Source organism: Molothrus ater, chromosome 25, assembly GCF_012460135.2.
Source record: "Molothrus ater isolate BHLD 08-10-18 breed brown headed cowbird chromosome 25, BPBGC_Mater_1.1, whole genome shotgun sequence".
NCBI classification, from domain to species: Eukaryota; Metazoa; Chordata; class Aves; order Passeriformes; family Icteridae; genus Molothrus; species Molothrus ater.
In genome coordinates, this window is record NC_050502.2 from 2,840,406 (window position 1) to 2,866,074 (window position 25,669).

General features: G+C 46.4%; 1 protein-coding gene across 2 annotated transcripts; it reads left to right on the plus strand.

Annotated features, from left to right (window-relative positions):
- Positions 1-1,268: 1,268 nt before the first annotated feature.
- On the plus strand, positions 1,269-25,161 carry TSPAN2 (tetraspanin 2). Of its 2 annotated transcripts, none has more exons than XM_036398535.1 (8): positions 1,269-1,374; positions 3,789-3,891; positions 16,421-16,518; positions 16,925-16,999; positions 17,499-17,600; positions 18,813-18,887; positions 19,614-19,697; positions 21,197-25,161. In XM_036398535.1, exons 1-8 carry the CDS (start codon positions 1,306-1,308, stop codon positions 21,260-21,262), a joined length of 672 nt encoding a protein of 223 aa, XP_036254428.1. In that variant the 5' UTR covers positions 1,269-1,305; the 3' UTR covers positions 21,263-25,161. The 2 variants fall into 2 exon arrangements, with proteins under 2 accessions (XP_036254428.1, XP_036254429.1); XM_036398536.1 differs by lacking the exon at positions 21,197-25,161 and adding an exon at positions 19,815-21,182.
- Positions 25,162-25,669: the final 508 nt, after the last annotated feature.

A 25,669-nucleotide genomic window follows, 5' to 3' on the forward strand; every position in this document is an offset into this window, starting at 1 on the left:
TAAAAGACTTCTAAAAAAACTATTTATTTTTGTTGCCATCACAATCCAAGGCAAAACCACTCTCTTGTTTTCCCTCTGCTTCAAATGTATCAGAGGATAATGAAGACTTTTGCTACTGTTTGATGCATCTCATTGTCTTGAAGTTATTTTGATTATTCAAATGCATTCATGCTTTTGTTATTTTAGAAGGAATACATTGGACCTGGTAGGTCAACACCATCTAGCAGAGCATCACAGAAGCAAAAAAGGGAAATTGTGGGGTTTTACTCTGAGTTATAAGGTAGATTCAATGTTTCTTTAAAAAAAACCAAGTAACTAAACCAATAAACTGTATTGCATTGCAATTCATTGCAAATGGAATAAGATATTCTTAATTAAACTCTGTCATTGCAATTCAAATAAACTGTTTGGGATTATTTTTCCAAAATATGGCCAGGCTTTAACGCAACTGAAAACGAAGAGGAAAATGAGTGAAAAAGGAAACCGCCTCCAACGTCCTTTGGTATTATTGTGTCATTAGTGGAGTGTAATTTGAAATAACAACACCAAACATCTTTTCCCACACATTTTTGCACAGTTTCCATACACACCTCAGGGAAAATTTATTCAAAACCTGAAAATAATCTGAATAGATAGAACTCTACAGTTATGAGTAGAGCACAAACTAAATATATATATATATATACATATATAGGAAATAAGTGTTTTATTTGTTAAATATGGAGAGGAAATGTTTAACTTAGAAGACATCCCTTTTCCAGAGACACAACCTTACCTCATGCTCCCCTGTCTCAAAGCCCCACAGGTAACTTTGGACTCAGAGTTCCTGGAGACCTCGAAGGAGCAGCTGAAAAAAATAAGATGAGAAAGCTTTAAGATTTTGATAGCAGAGTCAGCATTTTGGGTCAAATTAGAGAACAAATAAATGATTGGAAAATGAACTTGAGGGGCTCTTAGCTATGGCTATGAACCAAGACAAGTTTAACGACATCACATTCTTGACCCTGCGTGTAATTTTGCGGGCAGCATCTGCAAGATCTGAGCGTCTTTGGGAGACACACAGAGGGATTTCAGCGAGCGCAGGGGCCAGGGGGTGCCCGAGGGCCCCGCCTGTGCCCCGCCCAGGCAGCTGCGGCCGCGGGAACCCCCGGGCACGGCGCCGGGCACAAAGTCCGCCCCGGGGCGGGCCCAGGTCGGCGGATCCGCCCGGGCAGCGCCGGCCCCGCCCGGCCCCGCACCTGCCCCCGGGGCCGCCCCGCCGGAGTCGGGCCGAGCCGCCGCGGAGCTGCTGCCGGAGCGCCCGCCATGGGCGTGGGCTATGGAGGGATGCGCTGCGTCAAGATCCTGCTCTTCATCTTCAACCTGACCTTCTGGGTGAGCGCCGGGCGGAGCGGGGCCGGGCGGGGCCGGGCACCTGCTGCAGGTGCCGGGGGTGCCGGGGGGTGGAACGGGCGCGGCTCCCTCCGGGCAGCCCTGCGGGATCGGCTCCCCGAGCTGACACTGCGCTCCCGGCTTCTGCTCGCTCCTAGGGAAATAAAGCGCCGGCTCGGTGTAAGATGACATTGCTGAGCAGAGACGGCATCTGTCTAAACTGATCATTTAAAGTAGCGATCATTTCCCCGGCAACCACGCGGCTGCAGGAGGAAGCTGAGAGAGGTTCCCCCAGTAGAGTGCAGTGAGCAGAACATTGCACAGCATCACGGTGCTTTTTACTAATGTCATTTCAAATAGGGAGCCAACAGCTGCTACAAGATCATCCTAAGACAAAGGATCACATCACCCCAAGAGATTTAGGGAATGCTGTGTCCATTCTTCCCACATTGCACCTTTTCAATAGTCTCACAGTTCCACGCAGCTGAATTCACGCTTTCTCTTCTCTCACTTTCCCTCCCTCATGCACTGTTCTCCCTTCAGCTTTCCAGAAAACAATCAGCAATGTTATCTTCTTAAATGTCTTTTTCTTTCCTTCTGATTCACTGGGGTCTTTTTAAAAGAAACCACAAAGTCATCCTGTTCAGCCTCTCTGGACCAAGCAGTTTTGGGCTTTTGTCTCCTTTATGCTTGAAGCACAGTTAAACCAAAGGCTGTTCCCTCGTGGTGACAGCGCTGCGTGCTCCGGGGACACAGTGCTGCTGTGCTCGAGCTGGAGGGGCACTGTGATTGCTGCCCAGCTGCAGCTGCAAGGCAGCAGAAGGACAAAGCTTTGTGTTATTTGTTTCTCAAAAGTGACAAGTACTGTGTTTTGTTATCTGCCTTTTCGCTGAGATGGAAGGAATCATCTCCTCAGCTGGCTGGGACATTCATCCCGAACTGCCAGGGGCACTCCACAGCCTGGAGAGGCCCTGGCAGCCCAAGGCTGGCAGCAGGGAGGTCCCCATGCTGTGACAGGGTGGCAGGGGACCCTCACCCTCTGCTAGGACACATCTGTGAGGAAAGCTGTGATCCCAAGCTCTCCAGCTGTACAACTGCCTGCTCTCTTGGCTTGTGGAGCTGTGCCAATGGATCAAGTGCCAGGGAATGCAGGACAGGTTAGGGGAGCCCTGTGCCAGGCTGGCACCCAATGGGAAGCAGCAGGTGTTTGTGAGCTTGTCCAGTTTGTGCAGGTGCCACAGGCTGGGGCTCTGGGCCTGGACAGCAGCAGGACACGGTGCCTGGTCCTGAGGGGTGCTGGAGGTGCCTGCAGGACACACAGCTCTGCCCTGAGGGGTGCTGGAGTTCTCTGCCAGGACACACAGCTCTGCTCCTGAGGGGTGCTGGAGGTGCCTGCAGGACACACAGCTCTGCCCTGAGGGGTGCTGGAGTTCTCTGCCAGGACACACAGCTCTGCTCCTGAGGGGTGCTGGAGTTCTCTGTCAGGACACACAGCTCTGCTCCTGAGGGGTGCTGGAGTTCTCTGCCAGGACACACAGCTCTGCCCTGAGGGGTGCTGGAGGTGCCTGCAGGACACACAGCTCTGCTCCTGAGGGGTGCTGGAGTTCTCTGTCAGGACACACAGCTCTGCTCCTGAGGGGTGCTGGAGTTCTCTGCCAGGACACACAGCTCTGCCCTGAGGGGTGCTGGAGGTGCCTGCAGGACACACAGCTCTGCCCTGAGGGGTGCTGGAGTTCTCTGTCAGGACACACAGCTCTGCTCCTGAGGGGTGCTGGAGTTCTCTGCCTGCAGGACACACAGCTCTGCCCTGAGGGGTGCTGGAGTTCTCTGCCAGGACACACAGCTCTGCCCTGAGGGGTGCTGGAGTTCTCTGCCTGCAGGTCACACAGCTCTGCCTGGCAGGCTGATGATCTGTCTGGCACGTGGTGAGGCTGAAACCTCTGTAGATCTTTTCCCTCAGACAACATGCTGTGACACTCCTTTGTGACCTGGTCTTGTTCACATTAAGGGGAATTTTCCCTTGCACTTGACAGCATCTATCACTGGTTTGTAATTTCTGTGATCCAAGATATCGACCCAGTAACAATCCTTGCACCTCCTAGTTTTGTTGGGGGTCCCCTGCCCCATTCCATCTCTAATGACAATTCAGGCCCAGTTTTGATAATTAAATAACTGACAAGGTTTGAGAGTCTCTAGTAAGTTCAGAAGCGCCACTACACTGAGGAGCTGAAAGAAGAAAGTACATTGCACTGTAATAGGAATTTGTTGTTATCAGAGCCTGGCAAGTGCTGCATGAATTTTCTGACAGTGCAGTTCTGAGCTGTGGGATTTTAAGAAAGCACAAGGTGCCAAGACACTGCTGTGATGCTCTGCAGCCACTTGTCACTGCAGCCCTGACTGCTGTGTTTGTGTTGCAGCTGGCAGGACTGGCTGTCATTGCCTTCGGGCTGTGGCTGCGCTTCGGTGGGCCCATGGCAGAGTTTGCTACAGACAAAAAGTCCCCGGAACTTTTCTTCATGGGTAAGTGACAGTGCTGGGGGGCAGCAGCCTCCAGCCTTGGCTGCATCCTGGGGCAGGTGACACACCTTGGTCAACAATTTCTGGGCTGACCTATACAAAACTGGATATTCTGGTGCTGTGTGCCATGTGTGTGATGGCTTTTGACCTTTCTCTGATTGACAGCCACTTCCTTAGACCTAACTAATCTCTTCTCCTGGATTTGATCCAGCCCCTCATATCCTAAGTGAATTGTGCTAATACTCTCAGAATAGAAGGTGAGACAGGTCAGAGACTTGTGGGGCTCACCAGTATATCCCTCCAGAATTTTGTGTGCAGCTTCCAGCCAACAAAACAAGTGTCCTTTCAGAATGTTCCCAGAACCAGGACAGCAGCAAAATTCTGCTCAGCAATTCTCCCTGTGGAGGCCTCAGTGGGACCAAAGTGCCAAAGCAAATCCTTCCACAGCTGAAAAGTGATATTACCTGGTGTTCAGTCATCTCAGGAGCTGTTTATCCAGCCTGGGCAGGAATCAGCTTGTTCCTGTGCCCACAGAACTGGGATTAGTCACATCTAATTTTAGCGTTTAAGATAACTTCTTTCTCCCTGGGATTTCCAGGTGGGTTTTTGGGACCTGTGCTTCGTATTTATAGATATCCTTAAATAGCAGCTGTCTGGGACTGCCAGCAACTGCAGCTCTCTGGCATTGGCAACTGTAACATACCTTTACACCAGAAAAGTTGGATTTTTTTCTGTTTAATACATCACCCTTCGAGATGGACCTAATAAAATCCCATTGGTGCAAACATTTTTGCCATCTACAAATGCTAAGTGTGAGTGAATACCCGGTCCTGCCCTGGCCATCAGGTGACTCTGACAGGGTGGAAGGACTGGGAGGTGACAGAGGTGTCCTCCAGCAGTTACCTGTCACTCCAGGATTGTGCAGTTGCCTTAAATACCCCAATGCTCTCAGTGGAGGCTTTGACTCAGATCCACCACAGCCCCAGGCCCAGGTTTCTTTAACATCTGCAGCCAGGCTAGAGGCACAGAATTGGCTGTGCAGCCATGGGAATAGATGGGGAGAATGTGATGTCCAGCAATGTTTCCCTAGGATTTTGTGAGGCTGAATAAAACCATTCAGATGAAAACGTTGTTTGGGACCTGAGGGTTACTGTAAAACACACTGCAGCAGCTCCACAGACACAGAGAGCCAGGAAGTATGATTTACTTTTTCTCTTACATCTGAGCTGCTATGACAGCAGCATATTAGATCACCAACTTCATTTCCAGCTCCACTTTATACCTGCTGAATTCCCTGTGCTGTAGATTGGAATGCTTCCCTGCCTGATCCACTTATGTTTGTCCCAGGAGAGCAAACAAGACAAAAGGATGTTCTGGCCTTCAAAATCAAGTGCTGCTGGAAGGCAGAAATTGCTACATCCTGTGCTGTGAATAAGCACCACAACTCCAGTACAGCCTGGAACACACAGTGTAAACAAGATATTCTTTGGTGCATGTGTATTTAAATCTCCAAAAGATGTAGTCTGCTTCTGCCCTGAATAGAAATTAAAAAAGTTGTTCAAAGTTGTTAATTTTGGGAAGTCCTGAGGAATGTTCTTGTAAAAATTTCATCAGACACCATGACATTCAGCTTTTGGGCTGCCACACGTATTTATAGAGCTGCCTGTTGAAATATGTAACTGTGAGAGGAAGTGCTGAGGAACAGGGCACAGAGATTTCAGAATTCTTTTAAACTTGCAGTTTGGTCTGAATTCTAAAGCAAAGTTTTGCCCTTTTCTGTAATAGGCACTGAACAGAGCATTCCTGTGAAAGAAAACCAAAGAGTTTTCTGCTGCCCTCCCTCCCTCATTACAAACCCTGCTAAATGCTGTGACTCCTGAGCATCTGATGGCACGGCTCAGGCTGTGCTGAGGCTGTCAACAGTCTGGGGCCAAGGCTGTGGTAAAAGGACAGGGAGAAGTTCAGTTACAGTGGCTTTGCAGCAGACAAAGCTGCATTTGAAGATCATGCTGAAGAGCTTTCTCTCTCAAGGAGATTTCAGCTCAGAGTCCCCCCTGGCAGTTGTGTATTGGGCCTTTCTCAGTCTCTGGGACTGTTGTTTATTTGGCTCTGTGTGTTTGCTCTCTAACATGCTTTCTGGGTGGCAGCCAGGGTTTTGCATAGGAATTCTTAATATGGAACACTGTGCAGCACACCAGGAGCAGCTGCCCTGAGGGCTGAAAGAGAAAGCAGATCAGCAGTATGACTTAAAATATCAGCATATAACTATACATCCAAAAATGATTTCTTTATCTCAGTTCCACTGATGGCTTTTGTGGCTCCTTATGATAACCCAAGGCCCTGGGATCACATCAGCTTTGTGTCAGTGCTTGGAACAACAGTGCAGGTGCATTGAAACACTCCAGAATCACCATCTCCTGCAAAACAGTTCATTTTCTTTCTTCTAAAGGGCAGCACATTCTGCTCTTTCTGTACCTGGATTGAGCTGCCAGCCGACTCTAACCAGCTTTTCTCTTCTGCTTCCTTGTGATTGTTTTTTTCCTGGATCTGAAATGTTGGGTTAGTGTAAAATAATTGATAATTCTATCCTTGCATTTTCCATTAGGCCAGAGTGAGTCTCCTTAAATAGCCCTGTTCTTTACCAGCAGCCCAGCTGTCTTTTCTGCCCCTGGAATAGTTTGGGCCATGACTTGGCAACCAGGCCTGTTCATCTTTTCCAGCCACTGAGATGTTTTTGTTGGTTGGAGAACAGCTTACAGGCAGCAGTGCTGTGGGCAAGCACATATGTGTTCCTAGCTTTCTGTTGCTTGTGGTTTTGTGTTTGGTGATCCATATTCCCCACTGCAGTTTGCAGTGAAAAACCTACAACAGAAAAGGCTGGAATTGGAACACTTTGACCCACGGAGCCTCCAGACATTTTACCAGACACATCCTACACTGGAGCAGGCTCCTAAAACTGAACATCCTCTCCCTGCAGCTCCCCAGCTTCTGGAGTTCCCTCTACAGTGGGATGTATTTTTATGTTACTCCATCTCACACTACAGTTCTTGTGCCTGTGCTTCAAGTGATGAAGCAAAACTGTGGCTTCCCTGTTCAGCTGCAGTTCAGCTCTGGTAGAGTTCATAGATCCCTCTCTCAGCTGCACTTGAGAGAGAAAAAATGAAAGAAAACCAGATAATTTCATCAAAGGACAATAGCTGGCAGATACCTTTTTATCTGAGTTGTCTGTGACACTGCACAGATCAAATGGATCTGTGGAATTAAGGGCATTCCCTTGGATTGCTCGTCCCTATGGAGACTCCTGTACCAAGACTGGGAAATTTTTTACTGGGCAGGAAGGTCTGCAAGAGTCAGAAGGAAGTAAGATACTTGTGGGAACCAAGGGTGTCAGCATTACTGTCTCACAATTAGTTGGTCCTTAATTAATTCCTTGTAGTACTGCTGGTCTTAATTTTAAGAAAAACTGAAGCACAGTAGTACAGACCAAGTGCTGCTGAGTGCAAGTAGAGCACTTGTAAAGCAAAAATTGACATGGGGACTTTTTAAGGATCAGTTTCAGTTCCCCATTCTTCCATCTCTGCTTTCGGTGGACAAAGGGCAACAAGCAGGACAAACTCTGTACTCCTCAGAAATGAAGTGCAGAGGGTCTCATCCCTGCCAACACCAATAAAAGTCAAGTGTGTGTACTCAACAAACCCCCTCAGGAATGGTAACAAAACCTGATGAATGCAAACAAATCAGTCTGGGTGGCTCTTTCAGGGTTGCTCTGGGTTGCTTTTCTCTTTCAGGAGAAGCAACAATTCAGCCCTGATTTGTTGCTTCTCCTGCACAGCCAGAGCTCACAACCCTCCTATGCTCTGATCTGTTCTCTTTGTTTCAGTCCCCTGATCCAGTCTGTGGTCCTGGCATCCATCAGGGCCAAAACAGCTGTGGACAAAAGTTTTAGGGTGATAGTGGCTTTTTCTTGGGGTCAGTGAGAGCAGGAGTGATGCTGCTGGCTTTGCAAGGTACGTGGATGGAGCGTGCCTTAGGGTATGAAGTCATGTCTGGAGCTGAAGGATATTAGTAGCTTTTCTCCATAGCAGTGGATGCCCATACAAACAGGAGCTGGCTGGAGTTCCATCCATGTGAACTGCAGTTCTCTGCTCCTGTGCCTCACTTTGTTCAAGTTCTATTCATGTATTTTGGAGTCAAGCACTATACCCTTAGTCAACAGGATTTTCTCTGCTAAATCCACCACCTCTCAAACTCTACCAGCCTTTAAAATGAGAGCTGTTGGCAAAGTAGCCCCTGTGAAGAGATGTGCAACCACAAGAATAGCATTAAATGATCCTGCCATCATGTATTGGAGAGGCTTTTAGTCAGTACTTAAGACTTTAGCAATGAAATTGTCTTTCTTCCTATCATCTGTGTGCAGCTCTCTTTTTCTGTTGCTCAGGAAGAGTGGTTTAGAGAGAAAAGGCTGATAGTGGCCCTGAGTGGAAAACGGAAGCTGCTCACTGGAAATTCACTTTAAAAATATGACACCACCACTACCACCCCCTGAGAAAACCTTACTAAAAATGAAAGTTGTTCCAAAGTCTTCGGTCTCTGTTGTGGATCACAAAACCTTGCAGCAGTTCCTAAGAGTTAGCGTTCCCCCAGACAGAATAAAGGCAAGAATAAAGGCAATTCTAGCCAAACCAGCTAATTTAGCCTAATGTGACAATCTCTCCATCTGCATTGGGGTGATTGCTGTGTATTTGCAAGATGCTGAGGTTCAGGAGGGGTTTTTTTCTTTAATCACTTAAGCATGATAATGCACTTAATGCTTTTTGCCCATTAAATTGTCCTCCTGGGTGGCTTCTCCCAGCCAGTCCCACTCCATAGCAGCCAAGCCCACAGTTACCCCATTTCCTTCTCCTCCCTCGAGGCAGCTGGAAGCCCCCCTTGTTCCTGCTCACTGGTGGCAGTGATGTGAGTGCTGAGCCCTGAGCCCCCTCGGGGAGCACCCAGGCTCCAGGAGTCCCTGTTCTGCTCAGGCTGCCCAGGCCCAGCCCAGAGCTCACACAGCAACTCTGGGAGCTCTCTGGAAAGAGCCACCTGCAGGAGGTGCCTGGGGATAAACCTGCCACTGGTGCTGCGGGAGGGAAAAGGGCATCAAGGTGCTTCCCATCCCTGGATGCCTCCAGAACGTGGCTGGTTACATTAATATGTAACCCCAGAGGGTGGTGAGGCCCTGGCACAGGTACCCAGAGCAGCTGGGGCTGCCCCTGGATCCCTGGCAGTGCCCAAGGCCAGGCTGGATGGGGCTTGGAGCAGCCTGGGACAGTGGGAGGCGTCCCATGGCAGGGGGCTTGTAGCTGTGATATTTTCTGAAAAATCCTTTCCTTAGGATTTTCCCTCCTGAGAAGCTGAGAGGCCTCAGGAACAAAATGTAACCAATGGTTCTCTGCTGCTGTGGAATGCAACAGGTGCATCTGGGATTGGTCTCATGGGGTTGTTTCTAATTAATGGCCAATCACAGCCCAGCTGGCTCAGACTCTCTGTCCTAGACAGAAGCTTTTGCTATCATTCCTTCTTGTTCTATTCTTAGCCAGCCTTCTGATGAAATCCTTTTTTCTATTCTTTTAGTATAATTTTAATGTAATATATATCATAAAATAATAAATCAAGCCTTCTCAAACATGGAGTCAGATCCTCGTCTCTTCCCTCATCTCAAGATCCCTGTGAACACGGTCACGGGCTGGAACTCCCTCATCTTTAGGGACCCTTCCAACCCAAACCATTCCATGATTCCTCTTGGAGCAGCACCCCACACTCCAGGGTTGCTCAGGCTCCTTTTTCACACAGAGTCTCTTTAAGAGAGCTCTACATGCTCTGAAGCAGTTCCTACATAACAAGCAAACCAGTATAGCCCATTACAACTCCTGTAAGGGAAATGTCCTGTGCCGTGTTTTGCTCTGACAGAGCTGTAAATACATTTGGATTGTCCACTTTGAAGCCCTTGAGAGGAAAGTGTTTTGTCTGCTGGAAAAAAACAAAACAAAACAAACCAGCAACCAAAAAGCCCTCAGGCTCCTTTTTGGGGCTTGTCAGATCAAAAACATCTTCAGGAGGGTTTGGATTGAGCTGGCTCATGCACACACAGGATTACCCAGAGTGTCCTAATCTAGAGAGGATTGCAGAGAATGACGAGAGGATTTCAGAATACCAAATGACTGAGTGTTACAAAGGCAGAGGAAATACAGTGACAACAAAGTGATGCAAGTGGTAACAGATAATGTAAGCAGTACAAACACTGCCAGACTTTAAATTAGCTACAACCACACAGGAACATGATCTTAGACTCACTATCAGTTGCTCTTGACTTCAAAGTGCTTTGTTTACTGCAGCCAAGCAGGCATATAAATGTCAGGAAATTTGAAGAAAGAAAATGGGAATCCAGTTGAAAAATCTTAATATCATTGTGTACATTTGCAGTGCACTCCTGAACACTCTGTGGTTCTAGTCAAAAAGGTTCTAGTCAAAAGTGAAAGTAGAAAAAGTACCAAGACATTTGACCATGTGCTTCTGACCACAGTGTGCACTCTGCACAGCTCCCATGTGAGGAAGGTTTCCCACACTATTCACATCAGTAAATGGCAGAATCCATTGCCATGGGGGCCTGTGAAGAGCAGCCAGGGCAGGACAGCTGCAGCTGGCACAGGTGTGCAGTGACACTGAGTTCAGAGCAGTCTGTGGGGGTGGCAGAGCCTTTGGGAACAGCTTTGGGAACACACTGCCTCCAGTGAACCTGGGCCATAATTATTTAGGGTTCATGTGAGCAAGATATGTAACAAGGGCTGGTGTTCTGGGGGAAAGGGAGGAACTGGACTGGGATGTTACATTACAGTGAGGCTGCTTTTAAATTGAAATTCAGGATTTGTGCATCAGCAGTAGCCTCCACACTGGCTGGTGCCTCTAATGGTTCCAGGAAGATTAACCACAGAATCTCTGCTGAATTCACACCAGACACTTAATCAGATAAATCCATTATGCTCAAATTAAGGGTATGTTCCACTTCTCCAGAAATTCATGTCACTTTAGAGGCCTCAGCAGCTTTTCTCCAGTTCTGTAAATGTATTTTATAAATAAATATACAATGGAAATTTCTAGTAACAAGCCTGTTTCAGGAGCTGAGTTTGGTGCCACACACACAACCGTCCCTGTCTGGGTGGTTTTTTTTTTCCAACTCCTACGTGTGTTTCTCATATTTTCCAGGAGTTTGTCTGTGCTAGAAGTTCCTTGGTGCTCTCCTAAGGGCTGGAGAGCCTCAGTCCTTCTGTGGAGGAGGACATCTGCCTCTGGGGCTGCAAGGAACACACAACCCCAGGAAAATCCCTTCAAGCCCTGTCTGGGTCCCAGGCTCTGCTGTTGCTGCTGCTGGGTCCCTCACCCCCAGAACAGAGCTGCTTGTTCTCTCTGTGGAGTAGGAACAGTTGGGGGTTTGTTCAGTGTTATTTACTCAGCCCAAAAGAGAGGGGAAAAAAAAAAAGGAGAATTATTTCAAATGGAAAGTGCCCATAGCAGCCAGGTAAACAAGAAAGCCATGTGAAATAAAGCCAGACAGAGACAGGGTGTGTTTGTCTGCTCCTGCTCTTTGGCAGGGATTTGTGCCTCAAACCTTCAGTAAGACCTGGGGAAAAACAAACAAACAAACAAAAGTATCTCTGGGAGTGGGTTCTCTTCCAGAGTCTGAAATGACATCTCTTCCAGCCCAGGCTGATCCTTCCCTCACTCTTGATATGCATAAAAATATATTGCAGCCAGTAGCTATAAAATTCCATCCTTCTCTTCTGTCTGGTCTGAAGAGATGGAATTCTCTAGCATTGCTAATCACAGAGGGTTTGTACACTCAGAAACAACACACAGAATCCCTTGCTCCTTTTGAAGGTGCTTTTTCAGACTTGCAGGTCTCCTGTCCCCAAGTGCAGCCCAACAAGGGCTGTGTCCTTATCTCCAGAGGAGACAATATCTTAGGGAAGAGCTGAGTGCCACGAGCACTGAGGCTGATCCAGAGATCTGCTGACTTGTGCATTTGCCATTCTTCACTACTGGGAGCCACAGGATGCTCTGACACTGCCAGATAACATTTTAATTCCCCTTGTAATTGCAAAGCAGAGTCTGCTAGAAAATGGGAATCCCTCCTGTTGGAATTTTCACAGGGAATACCCCCATTTGACAATTTCCTTTCAGGAAAGAATGATTTTCCCCATGGGATGAATCAAAAAAAATCAAATATACAGAAAAGCTGCTGCTTTATGGCTTTCCAAATTTGTCTTTGCAAAATACAACAACTGTAGAGGAAGGGGGTTCTCCTCTAACACACACTACATTACAGCCAGAAGGGAAATCAATTTATCAGGTGTTCTCTCACTTGACTCACTGCTAAAAGAAGAAGTCTTCATTTCTCTTCACAGCTATAAAAAAACTGGAAGGGGAAGGGGGGGGGGGGGGGTCAGCACAGCAAAAAAAACCAAACCAACCACACCCCAAAACCTCAATATTTCCTCATTAAAAAAATATTAAGAGAATAAGCTCTGTTCAAAAATCCCCAGTTCTGTGACACGTTGTTTTTCATCCTCATGTGGTTATAAAGAAGCCCCTATTTCCTCCAGAACCCCCTGTGGCTGCCTAAATCAACCAATTTTCTGTCAGATTCGCACATGGATTTTTAATCTTTGGAATGTGCCTCTTCACCCCTTTGCATTCAGGGGCTGCCAGTGACCTGTTTGTGGGTCCTAAATGCAGGTGGAGTAAATATTCCAATATTCTGCAATCACAGATGGCAGAGCTCTGTCTCTGGGGCCAGTGTGGGTGCCACAGCAGCGTTCCTGCTCTCTGCATTCCCTGCTCTCAGTTTAGGTGCCAGCCCTCTCTCCTCTCCATGAGCACACACAGACCAAAGAGCAGAATTGCAGGAAATCAACAGAGGCAACAAGAGGTGAGAGGAAAAAATTCACAAAGGCCACAAACCTTTGCTTCCTTTCCACCTTGTACATTTTTCCTTCTGCTGCACAAAAAGCTGCAGCTGGAGAGTCTTCTCATCATTTTCCACTCACCTAAACAAGCTCTCTATCCTGACCTGACTCACACACTTCTTTTTGCCATGTTGAGCTGCATGGTGAATTTTTTGTGTCAGTTTGTAGCTCTCAAACCTGTTCCATTTTGTGGCTATAAAGTGACTTTTTTTTTGTTTCCCTGCTGTGCTGTAGATGCCAAGCTGGAGGCCATGCCAAGGCTTTGTATTTTACAATGGAAGTGCTGATGAATAGAAGCTGATTAAGGCTTTCCATCCTGCTTTTTAGGAAGGGATGGGTTTTAGTGAAGCTGAGCTACTTCTGACACTGGATACTATTGCAAGGCAAGGTGTGATATTAACCACTAAAAGTCTGGATTTGCACTGCTGGCCCTCACAGCTCTCAGGGCTTGATGGCTTTAGGTAAGGCTGGGATTCCAAGGGCTGTGTGCCAGACATTGCCACTCTTTGCTTTTTTTTTTTTTCTCTCTGGAGAGTCTCACTTTAAATTTAGGTCTGGTCTTATCAAGAATTTGAGGTGAACATGCCTACACGGCTGTTTACAGCCCTCTAGGAAAAGAAATACCAGATCCTTCTTACATACTTACACTATCCAGGATATTTCTGCATCTACAGCTTTGATACTTTTACAAACTGGTTTAAACACAGAAGAGCAAAGAAAATTAAGTCTGTGAACAAAACTGATCAAACTAAGAAATGTTCAAAATCTACCCAAAAATATTGTTAAAACCAAATGAGGTTAGATGTTGGTGCCAAGAAATTGATATATTTTATTTAATAGTAAAAGAGGCAAAGAGAAGGAAAGAGAAAAGAAAGAAATAGAAAAAGAAAAGGAGAGGGCACAGACAGGGAGAGAGTGACAGGGGTTAGGTGGGGCCTCAGTCAGGATGTGGTGGTCTTCTCTGCAGCTTTTGTAATACAGTTTTGCTACAAGAGGCAAAAGTCCTTCCTGAAGATGTTTAAGCCATAAATTAAAACATTTCAATCTCTGGCAGACATCTTTCCTGGAAGTCATCTTCCACTGAGCATCCCTGGATGTGGGTGCTGGGAAAACTCTCAGTGCAAGCTGAGAAGTAACTTGGCCCCTTTAACTTTTTTCAGGCTTCTCTTCCTGTGTCTCATGGAATATTCAGAATTGGAAGGGATCCACAAGGATCAACCAAGGCCAAGTCCTGGCCTCAGGACAACCCCAAAATCACAAGTTTATTCCTGTGTGAAAGATTACATGTGTGTATATATAGTAGAAAAGTAAAAATATCATTATTTTTGTGGAAATTTTAAGTGTCAACATTATTTTCCATCTAGAAATAGCTGGGTATCACCAAGTGGCAGTCCCAGGCTGAGAAAGGACCAAGTGGGATGAAGTCTCCTGAGCAGAAGATGGAAGAAGGTGGATTTTAACTCCTGGCTGGCTCAGCTTGGGGCTCAGCTTTGTTTAGTGAGTGTTGTGAGTTCTTCCTGTAACACGCCTTAAAAGGGAAGTTCTCACCGAGGTAGTGGTTTAGCTCTGAGTCATTCGAGTGAAATGCTCAGGCTGTTTCTCTGACAAATGCAAATCCAAATTCCTGAAAGTGGTCTCACCCCCAGACTCACTGAGCTTTGTCTTTCCTAGCTGCAAATAACAAAAAGAAATGGGAAGACTTCTTTCCTGTGTCCTTACTCAAATTTATCTTTGCTAAGTGGCCTGATAAGTACAGGGAGGGAGTAGGGAGGGACACACTGAGTATGTCCAGGAAACATCTTTGTAATGACACTGTGTTTGTTACCATGGAGATCCCAGGAAATGGCAGTGTTGGTGTTTGGCTGGTGAGCACCAGGTTCTGCACCTGAGCGAGGGTTTTTTGTCTTTTCCAATTCATCTTCCACCAGGGCTGGCTGACCTTTCTCCCCTGAGCCACAGATATCTTTGTACTCCAGCAAAAACCAGTGCTGTGCATCTGTGTACAAGTACCAGACTGAAGAATGCTCAGTCCCAGGAAGTCCCAGGTGGCTGAGTATTAAAAATCCAGAAAACATGGAATAAGAACTGCCAACACAGGCAGCAAGCAGCATCTCCCCAGCACCGTGTATATTACAATTAGTAGGGCAAAGCCAAATTCCTTGTTTTATTGCTGTTTATCAGAATGTATCCCTCAGCAGGAACTGGGGCAGGAGGAGGGAGGGGAGGACAAGGATCACAATAACTGGGATAGACACAGAGACTGAAGGCTGATGTGGCAGTGAATGGGCAGCAGGCAGGAGCTGGCCTTCCCCGAGCAGGCTGCACCACTGGGCAGAGGAGCTGGATGGAAGCTCTGCACTCAAGCACTGACTGCTTTTACATTTTCCTAGCAATTGCAGACTGTCATCTGTAGGATTTTCTATTCCAGGTCACACAAGGCCTGCTAACAGCAAATGCCAGCAGCTGTGCTAACCCTGGGTCGGATTTTGTATTAATGTTTACAGTGGTAACTGAGCAGACTACAGGCTCTCAGTGGAAGCTTGGGCAGTCCCGGCTGGGAGCAAGGCTCACTGTGCCCTCTAGTGCACTCTGCCTGCAGCTCCCCTGTCCCTCACCAGAAGGACATGAGGAGAAGGAAGATAAAGCTCTTTTCCCCAGCAGTGGCTCAGCATGGCAGATTTCTGCACATCCTGCACAGGACAAGGACTGGAATTACACCAACGGTGCCAGAGCCAAGGCACAGCCCCGTGGTTGTGCTCTGGTGGGAGCTGACCCCCACAGGAACCTGAGTGTTGCCTAAACACAGATCAAAAACTTTACATTCACAAGTGAGGAAAGAAAAACTCTGAACTCTGATTTCCTTTTATCCTAGATAAAGCCCATACAAAAAAAAATAAATAAAACCAAAACCAACACACCTGTTGAATAAGAGTATTTCTAGGTGTCAGGTTACAGCTGGGATCTGCATGGGGCTATGCTGCCATCTCCCATGTTCCTTTCAGTTCCCCCACTACATCACATTTCCAGCCCCAGCTTTCCCAGGAATAAGCTCTCTAGCAAAGCTGGGCTTTTTTTGCCTTACATTGCTTATTGCAGAGGTGTAAGAGGGTTCTGGATGGTATGGGGTTTGTTCTTTCTGCACTGAACTGTCCCTGGGACAACAAACTAGGAAGGTGAAAGTCACAGATTCTTATCACAGAATATTCTCAGTTGGAAGGGATGGACCAACAAGGATCATCAGGTCCAACTCCTAAGTGAATGGCCCATCCAGGAATGAAACCTGAAAAGTTGGTGTTTTTAGCACCATGCTCTAACCAACTGAGCTAATCTCAAATTGTCTTATTTACTTCTCCAAGAACTCTGAAGAAAGTATTGCTCTCCTCCTGTGGTCAGAGAACCTTTTCTGTGTAACCAGTTTTGTGAGAGTCAGAGACTTTGTTATACCTGTAAATGTGTGGGGCTGATGAAATAGGTAGCAGATTTTGGGGACAGAAACCCTCTGAAATGGTTGCTGGCTCTGCTTTCCACAGGACTCTATGTACTGGTGGGAGCAGGGGCCATCATGTCAGCAGTTGGATTTTTCGGGTGCTGTGGAGCAGCGCGGGAGTCCCAGTGCTTAATTGGAACTGTGAGTAAAAGGTTTCCAGGGCCTGGGCTCTGCAGGGAAACCATGCAAAGCATTCAGTGCTTGGTGTCATTAATGCAAAGATCTTTACAGTCTTATGGCCTTTTATTGGCTATTCCAGTGTCTCTGGAGTCAGCAGCCACCATGCTACAGCAGAGGTGCCCTTGCTTGTCCCTTGTGATGTATTCCCTGGAATTATTCTCTGATTTTTGTGAAGCTCCCTCTGAGCCACATCTTTGCCATTTCCCCTTGGTTTGAATGTGACAAGGAATCTGCCTTGGCAGCCCTGTGCAGAGCCCCCTCAGAGCTCTGGTTCAGGATGGGCTGTTGGGGCCTGGGGAGGATGAGGGCTGGCTGGCAGCCCCCATGAACAAGCCATACTCATGTGAGATTTTCTCTTCCTCTGCAGTTCTTTGCTTGCCTGTTGGTGATATTTGCAGGTGAGGTCACTGCTGGAGTATTTGCCTTCATAGGCAAGAAAGTGGTAAGTAGCAAACAGCCTCTGATGTAATGATGGGGTAGTTATGGATTCCAGTGCCCACTGACCTGGCTCTTCCATAGGAAAACTTTCCAGGAGACTTTTCCCTGCAAGACTCTCTGGCATTCTTACCTGGAGCCAATGACATCTTGTGTTATCAGGATGAAGTTTTTGCCTCCTCTCTTCAAGAAAAAGTGGAGGTGTGGTTCAGCCTTGAAGGAGCATCAAGGGGGGCTGTATGAAAAGAGGGCATTGCCTGGGAGAAGGGCAAACAAATTTAGGCACTGAAGTTCCCCAACTCAGAGTGCTTAACCAAAACACAGAACAGCTCTGTGAACACTCTGAGCCTCTGAATCCCACCAGGCCACAAACCCTCCTGGCCTTTGAGTCACCATTCCTGTTTACCAGGCACAACTTTTTGCCCTGGAGGTTGAGGACACAAGGTGAAAGTCTTGGATGGGGGATAAGACTGATTTGTAACTCACTGAAAGTCTGATTTCTGCAGGCAATACAGGAAGCCCAGAAAATCTATGAAGATGCTTATGAGGACTACATGAAAAACCCAGTGGGGAAGGCCAACAGTACCATCTATCGCTACCACGTGGCTGTGAGTACTGCTCCCCCTCAACACCTCCCTCCACTGCTCCACTCTCACACTGCCCTTTAGAATCCAGAATTTCTCCCTCTCAGGTGTGGCAAAATAGAACTGAATATGCTTCAAATCCAATCAGAGGCTCACAACCCTGAGAGTTTCCTGAGGGCTCTGTCAGAATTCTGGTTTTTGGATCTCTACATTTGAAAGTGCAATTAAGCCAGGCTTTGAAATTGCTGATGCTTCTGGTCTTTGTGTGCAGAAGAAATGACTGTTATGGCCCTTGTGGATATTGAAATCCACAGATAAATACTTGCAAATGCAGAGAGAGAGAGAGAGAAATGTCTGCATTCCTCTGCATCTGTCAGAGAAAACGTGACCTGTGTCCCAGGACCTACAGTGTGGCTGAACTAAGTCTCAGTGAAAGACCACACATGTGTGACACAGTTCAGGCCACCCAAAAAGTGAATGTCTGAATCAGTTACAACCTGTGACTTCTTTAATCCTGTTTGTGTCCATCCTGGATCTACACTGCCTCCCATGGAGAGCAAGCCCAAGCTTTGCTGCTCCTTACAGCAATTCCCACGTTCTTTAGAACAAACATTTCACAACCTCAGACCCTTTTGTCCTTCTCCCATAGCTCTTATTTCTGACCCAAAGAGGAATTCCAAGCATTTTGTGGGAGATAGGCAAACAGGAAAAACAAACCCTCTGAAACTCTGATTTATTACTGTCTCCAAACCCAGCACGATGTTGTGTCAAAAATAAAATTCCAGCATTCTCTGCTGTACTTTTTGTGCATTGCCCATAATTCTGCATGTGATATTTGAACTTTCTGCATTCTCCCTTTAACTCCCGTTTTCTTGTAAGCCAGGGATCTGCTTTTCCTAAATCCACTTGTTTGCTTTGTTATGAAATACTGCAATAAAAATCTCCTCTGGTCATTGTTGTTAATACAAATGTGGCTGTTTGCTGTGGCCTCACACAATTGAAATTAATTTTTGAGAATTTTGTCCCACGCAGTTGGAACTCTACCAGAAGCAGCAGTTTAAATATAGAGAATAAGGTTATTATTTGATCTGTACAGATTCTTTTTTTTTTAGTTATTTATTGTCTCACTTTCAATATGAAAATATGTCCCTAAACCAGGACAAAGTAACAACTGATTTTCATTATGGATCAGTCTGTGGTTTCCCCTCTTTGATCCTTCATCTCTCTCTCATTCAGCTCCAGTGCTGTGGTAAAGGTAGTGTGGAACAACCAACAGGACTACCCTGTCCAGAGAACATCCAGCTGCCAAAGGCAAGTGTCCTCTGTCCTGCTTGTTCTAATCACTTCTTCAAGTCAGGTCTTTAGTAAAATTGGAGACATTCTATAAGTAAAAGAAAGGAAGAAGTTCTTTTTACCTTGCAAATTCCAGCATGAAATTCCTTATGGAAGGGAGCAGAGTGGTGGCAGAATTAAGCTGGAGGTCATATTGCCCTCAGTCATGACACCTCTTTGTGGCATCCCATGGTAGCCAAGACAATATTGCACCATCTGAAAGGAAAAGGGAAAAGGAGGGAACAGAGCAGGATCCCAAATTCCCCATGGAGGCTGGACTTTAGCAAGTGCCCACCTGAGTCATGCATGGAGCCTCCTGACTAGAAACTTCATTGGTGTCAAGAAAGATATTTCTGTAATTTCTGTCTTTTCTGGAATCTGCTTGTGAGTTCAATGTCAAAATGAAGCACCAAACCTCCTGATTTAGCATGGCCTGTTATATAAAGGAGTTTAAATTTAGGGAGAAAACTGAGTGTAAGAAAATTACTTGCATATGTCAGCCTCTCCAGGCAAGAGGTACAGATGCCTCACCAGGAAAGGGAAGATGCTGGGAAAATTATCCAGCAAAACCCAAGGTTTAGATGCAGGAATTAGGCTGGTGACTGCACTAATATTTTTGGGTTTATCCATTGCTTAGTGAGAACAGTTGATAGAATTGATTGAAATATAGATTTCCAGACACAAAAAATATTTTGTTTTTAACAGAACTGCCTGGCTGAAATTCAGAATGTAATTGATACTCAGCTGCGCTTAGTTGGAATTGTTGGAATTGCAATTGCTAGCATCACAGTGAGTAAATCCATTGCTCCAATCTTCCTTGAGCCCAGTACCCTGCCCCTTACTCAAAGATTTGTGGAAGGTGTTTTGCAGCAGCTGGTGAGATTCCTCAATTCTTCTTGCTTCCAGTGTGTCTTCTCCCTGGGAATTGCCCCCATCAGTGCAAGCAGAGCTGTGTGACTGTGCTTTTCAAGTTCATTTGGTGTCTTTAGACAGGGTCCAAAGTGATGGTAATCTTCTTTTGTTCTAAGAGGAGGAGAGCAGAGTGCACATGAACCAAATGGAAAAGCAAAACCAATCGAAAAGCTGTAGCAGCATTTACTGTATTCCAAAAGAACTGCAGTCTGATGCTTTCAATCCTTTAGGATACATTCCTTAGTTTTCATGAGGAATAGAGAGTACCCACAGAGCTGTGACCAATAGATGTCACCCTGTCCCAAGGACACAGCAGGGCTGGCAGGCTGGGGCCCTCCAGGCTTTAGTCTGTGCCATGACTTCGTTCAGACTCAGACAGCAGCATGAGGAGCCACAGTATTAGTAAAGAAACACTCCCTGAGCTGCTGGGAAGAGCAGGACATTCACAGTGGACACTGAAAAGCAGCTGAAGGGTTTCTGCAGGTAACAGAAATCATGCTGTGCATATTGAACAGTCCTGGGGTTTGTATGAGACGGGAGGGGACTCAAAAATACAGTGGGGGTGGGACAGAGATCAATAACATCAAGGACACACCAGAACTGGGATCATCTCCCCTTGGATCCCCACCTCAGACACAGCAAAGGTCCTGAAGTGACCACAACCTCTTCAGCAGCAGAAATGCACCTGCACCTTTGTCTGTGCTTGTTTCTGCCACTTGCTGGGCTGTGAGAGCTCAGCTGTGCCCATCCTTAGGGACATGAACCCAGTGCTTTAAGTGCCCATCTCACACCCCAAGCAGTGCAGGCTCAGGAGGCAGCTGCTTTGGGGAACTGAGCTGTGGCAAGAAAGCAGAGCTCTGCCAACACCCACTGTTCTCTGCTTTCGTCATTCCCTCTGCTGACCAAGTTCCCTGACACGAGCTGGGGTTTAGATTTAAGGCACAGTCTTGCTCTTGAGCACAGGAACTATTCAGAGCTCAGCACCAGCTCTGGGGGCTCTGCAATCACCCTCTGCTCTTACTCTAATGTGTGTCCTATTCCCTGTAGAAGCATTCTGAAACTCAGAACACTCCAGTGAAATACCAGGATACCACCAATATTATTATCACCAGTTATTATGTGACTTACATTGATGATAGTAACATTAATATTTGGGGCAGTTGTGCTTGGCTGGACATTTAGAACCAAGTACAGTGAAACCAGTGTAAGCTGATAAAATCAGTGCAACCTCCTCCATGTTCACTGTCTGATGTTTTGGGCTTTGTAGATGGAAGCAGTCACTACTCTGCCATAGGGACCTTCAGATTGTCTGATATGCAAATTGTTTTATAACTGTTTTGTAAGTGGATCCCTAAATCACATCCCTTCTCTTCTAGATCTTTGGCATGATATTCAGCATGGTTCTGTGCTGTACCATCCGTAACATGAGAGAAATGATCTAAAACTGTCACTGCACAACTGTGCCCCAGGAGTTCCAGACTAAGCTTACAAGAAGTGCTCTTCTACCCAATTTAATAATTGTAATGCATTTTAATCAGTGTTTTAACATACTGAGAGGAAAATATCCCGTTAGGTGATCAGGTGAATTGTATTAGCTACAGTAAAACTGAAGTGAACAAAAAAAGGGGTTTAAAATGTCCTTTTTAATGAAAAAAGAGCAAAGGTGCATCTAAGACTAATTTGATTTTTAATGTTTGTATATGTGCAATTAAGAGTTTACACATGTATAGACTTTGTGTAAGCATTTGCATGTGTCTCCTTACAAACAGCTCTGGATGTGAGCAGGTCCCTGGATGTGCAGTGCCTGTCCAGGTAAATATCTGCAGGTGGAACACGTTGTGTGTGCACATCCTTCAGGGACCAGTGCTCAGAGCCCTCTCACACTGAGCCTCTGCTTGCCAAGAACTAGCAGAGGCACAAATGCCATTGTAAAAAGACCTATGATCCATTTTGTGACTTTATTTTCCAAAGCCCAAACAGAGCAGAACTAATAAAATTGTACTTTATTTAAAAAAAAAACCCAATTAATGCCTAAGGGTCTGCTCCAGCAAACTTAAAGAGTAGACCCACTGACTTCACTGTCATGCAGAGACTGGGTATTTATTTTTTGTAGGACTGGACCCTTCATGCAAATGCAGAAAGCTCTGGGGGAGAAAACACATCCAAGGAAATCCAGGCTATAGGAAGAGGGGGAAAGAGGTGGGAAGCTGGCAAGACCAGGCAGTCATTTGGGACCAACTGCAGTGCAGAGTGTGCTTAAGCTTCCCAAGCTAGGCTGAGATAGACCAAAAATCCCAGCTGTGAGTTCAAGGGGCCACTAAAATCAACATTCAGCAGCCTCTTTATCCCAAAAGCCTCACTGTGGCTACAAACTGGTGCAGGAGTGGAGCCTAGGTCCAGAAAAGCAGCGCCTTTGTCAGATCTCTGGAGAATCTAACTGGCCTGTGGAAGCCAAACCAAGAGTGAAAGCGGTCAGAGAATGACACACAGCACTTTAATATCCTCAGTTTCTGCTTCTGTGACTATCACAGCTTCCACGGGGCTCTTACCTCAACCTCTCGCCCCCTCCTGGGGGCAGAAGGCAGGAAAGAAAGATGGGACATTTTTACAGAGCCATGCAGGAAGTTTTCTTACTGGCACCTTTAGATTGCATAGGTATAAATTAGATTGTCAGGAATAAAAATTACACTGTGTGCTTGAAATACCTCAGGGCTTGCGTTTACATTGGTTTTTTCTATATTTTAATTTTTCTATTTGTCATATTTATTCATAAGAGAATGTTCCTTTTGAACCAGCCTAGAAGGGAGAAAGGTTGTCCCCAGAAAAAGAAGTTACATCAAAGGCTCAGGATCTCTTAATTTTTGGCTTACTCAAGGTAATTCACAGTTTCAGAGAACAGCTTTTTGCTAACTCTACCCCCATGGCAGCAGGTCTGGTGATCACCAGTTCAGATTCCTGATGCACTTGTTCCATACATGCTGGGGAGTTCAGTTAAACTACACATTCCAATAGACCTTTGTCCAAGAGGCCTTGGAATTTCCAAGTCATGGGCTCCTTGTTCTACTGAAACACAGTGGAACAAAATGGGATTTCAGGAAATATGTTTTGTGTTGTGTGTGATATACCACCCTTTTATCTATTTTTAATCTCTTATTCCCCAAAGAAACTCAAACTCAAAAACTCCCATCAGTTTTCTGTCACTTCAGGACTTGGGGTAGTGCTGCTGCTGCAAGTCTCTGGTTTAGTTGTCACATCTTGCTGTCTCTTACATGGATTTCTCTTTTCCAATCATCCAACCATGAGCTGTGGCACTGCACTAAGAGCTGGGCATGGCAGGCACTGCTGACTGAGCTGTGTCTAGGCTGAGCTTTAGGCTGAGCTTTAGGCTGGCAGGGACACATGAAATCACACACCAGAAAAAAGTGAGGCTTATGTCACTCTGTCACAGCTGGTTAGCAATGGATGTTAATTAAAAACAGGGCCTGGGACCTCATTCTGCAAGAAGCAGCACAGGAAACAGGGCCCTGATCTGCTGCCTGTTCCCAAGAGAGCAGTGGCAGCAAATCCATGAGGGTCTCAAGCTGAACCTTAGAAATCAGTTTAACACAGCAGCCAGCAAGGCAATCTCCTGGCTCCCAGGTGTACCTGAGACTGTCCCTACAGTGGTTGTGCTCTGAAGAGATGATGGGGTAGTGCCCAGCTGGGGTGTGTTGTCCCAAGGTAGTACTGGAATTGTGGAGTGTCATTTTTGCCACTCAGGACAAGCCAGCTTTCCAGGAAAATCAGTAAAAATAGCACCAGAGCCAGTGGTTCAGGTTCCAAGACTGTTGTCCTACAGGGATAGAAACTGACTGCAAATAAAGCCATTTCCTTGTGTTACATTCCCCCTCATAATGACAGTGTTCTGTTCATTTTAAACACATCTATACATTCCTCAAAGTTGTAGCACCAGAATGTAATGACAGGACCAGAGTTTATCTTTTTATTTATTATTTCTTGAGTAAGATTTCTTGGAAGATGCCCACTCCTGCTTGGAGATGCACTGAATGCCAAGGCAGCTTGCAGAACCTGCTGTTGCTTCCCCAGCCCTCCACTCCCCCAGAAGTACAAAACCACCCCAGTGCCTTAGGAAAACAAGAAAAAGTGGCAGAAAAAAACTTTCTATAAATTCAGATTCGAGCCACCAAACTTTCTGCTGAAGTGTTTTGGGTTTGTGATTTGTTTTTTTCTTCCTCTAAAGAAAGCATTAATTTTCTGAGCATTCCTGCATAAGCTCTAGGGTTGCAGTTATTTAGGTTTAGGGGATACTTGCACTGCATACCAGGAACAGGACAATACCTGTTACTGGTTTAGTTCTCTAAGTTATTGGTATAAATTAAGCTGGAAATCAACATGTTATTCATATACTAGTGCCTTTAACAGAATCCAGGGATAAAGGTCTTTTGTAGTTTCCTGCTGTTGTGAGGTGCTTAATATAATTGCAGTTTTCTCTGCATCTTAGTAACTGAAGGTATTTTTTCAGTTACTGCCACAAAAGGCAGCAAAAATACCCATTTATCCTGTCCCTTGCACCTGTGTCAGAGGAAAGTGACAAAAGATCAGATCTCTCCAGGTGACAGAATTTTGAAAGCACATCACACACATTTTCTTGTTCTCCTGTCCGTTTGTTCTAGAGCATAAAGATGTAAGTTGTTGATGCCCTTACAGTGTCTCTAAACATCCTGATTCACATCTCCCTTGTCTAATTTTTCTAAGTTACTGATTTCAGTGGGAGCTTCCTTTGTCACAGGGAAACCTCAGCCAGTTTTGGTACCTCTCAGAAATCACAGAGCAGCTGATGAAGCTCAGCCCTGTGACTTCCCTACAATGAAGAGTAGTGTTTCACTTGTCTTGATACTGATAGTTTTATAACAAAACACGTTTCATGTGTCTTGAAAAAGAAATTGAGTTGTCTTAAGCCCTCAAATGCTGTATTGCACAGCCTTTGCAGGCTATGGATTAACAGCATCAGATGCTGTTCATAGAAAATGTAAATAAATAAAGCTTTTCAATCTTTTTCCTCTCTATTGGTGCTCCAGCCACGAGGTTCTCCAAAACACTAACCACTTCCTGCATAATGTGTATGGCACAGCATAAATTCTGATTTCTGACAGAACTGGCATTTTGGTTCATGCTGCCAAGTCTGTGGCAGAATTACCTCTTGCTTTGAAAGAAAACAAACTTAACTCTGTGGCTGAAATTAGCTTTCACTTCCCTATGATGTGTTCCGAAGTGGCGTTTTATCGGCTATGTGTCTTGAATTTGAAACAACTTCCTAATAAAAATAACCTGGAATAAACGACTCCCGGAGAGAACTCGATCCGCGCGGCCAGAGCCCCCCCGGCCCTGAGGGCACCGCGGGGCTGCCCCCGCCTCACCTGCAGCATCCAGGACACCGGCTGGGCTCCAGGTGACGGAGCAGCCCTCGGCCAGCGAGGCAGGCAGGGCCCCGGACTGGGGACCGGGACTGGGATTAGGATCGAGACTGGGATTAGGATCGGGATCAGGACCGGGACCCGCCGCGATCCAAACCCGGCACCGCCGGAATTCCCCTCAGGCACCCGCATGCCGGGGAGGCCCCGCCCACTGTGGGCGGTGCACGCTCCCCATTGGCTGCTCTCGCTGCGGGCGGGGCGGGGCCACAATCCCAGAATGGTTTGGGCGGGAAGGGACCTTAAAGCTGTTCCCACTGTCCCAGGCTGCTCCCAGCCCTGTCCAGCCTGGCCTTGGACACTTCCAGGGATCCAGGGGCAGCTGCAGCTGCTCTGGGCACCCTGTGCCAGGGCCTCACCACCCTCACAGGGAACAAT

Excerpts from the sequence above, each read along its gene's own strand:
- TSPAN2 (XM_036398535.1), top strand. The coding sequence starts at position 1,306 with ATGGGCGTGGGCTATGGAGGGATGCGCTGCGTCAAGATCCTGCTCTTC. Across the intron at positions 17,000-17,498 it reads CCTTCATAGGCAAGAAAGTG|GCAATACAGGAAGCCCAGAA; the intron begins GTAAGTAGCAAA and ends TGATTTCTGCAG. Across the intron at positions 17,601-18,812 it reads TCTATCGCTACCACGTGGCT|CTCCAGTGCTGTGGTAAAGG; the intron begins GTGAGTACTGCT and ends TCTCTCATTCAG.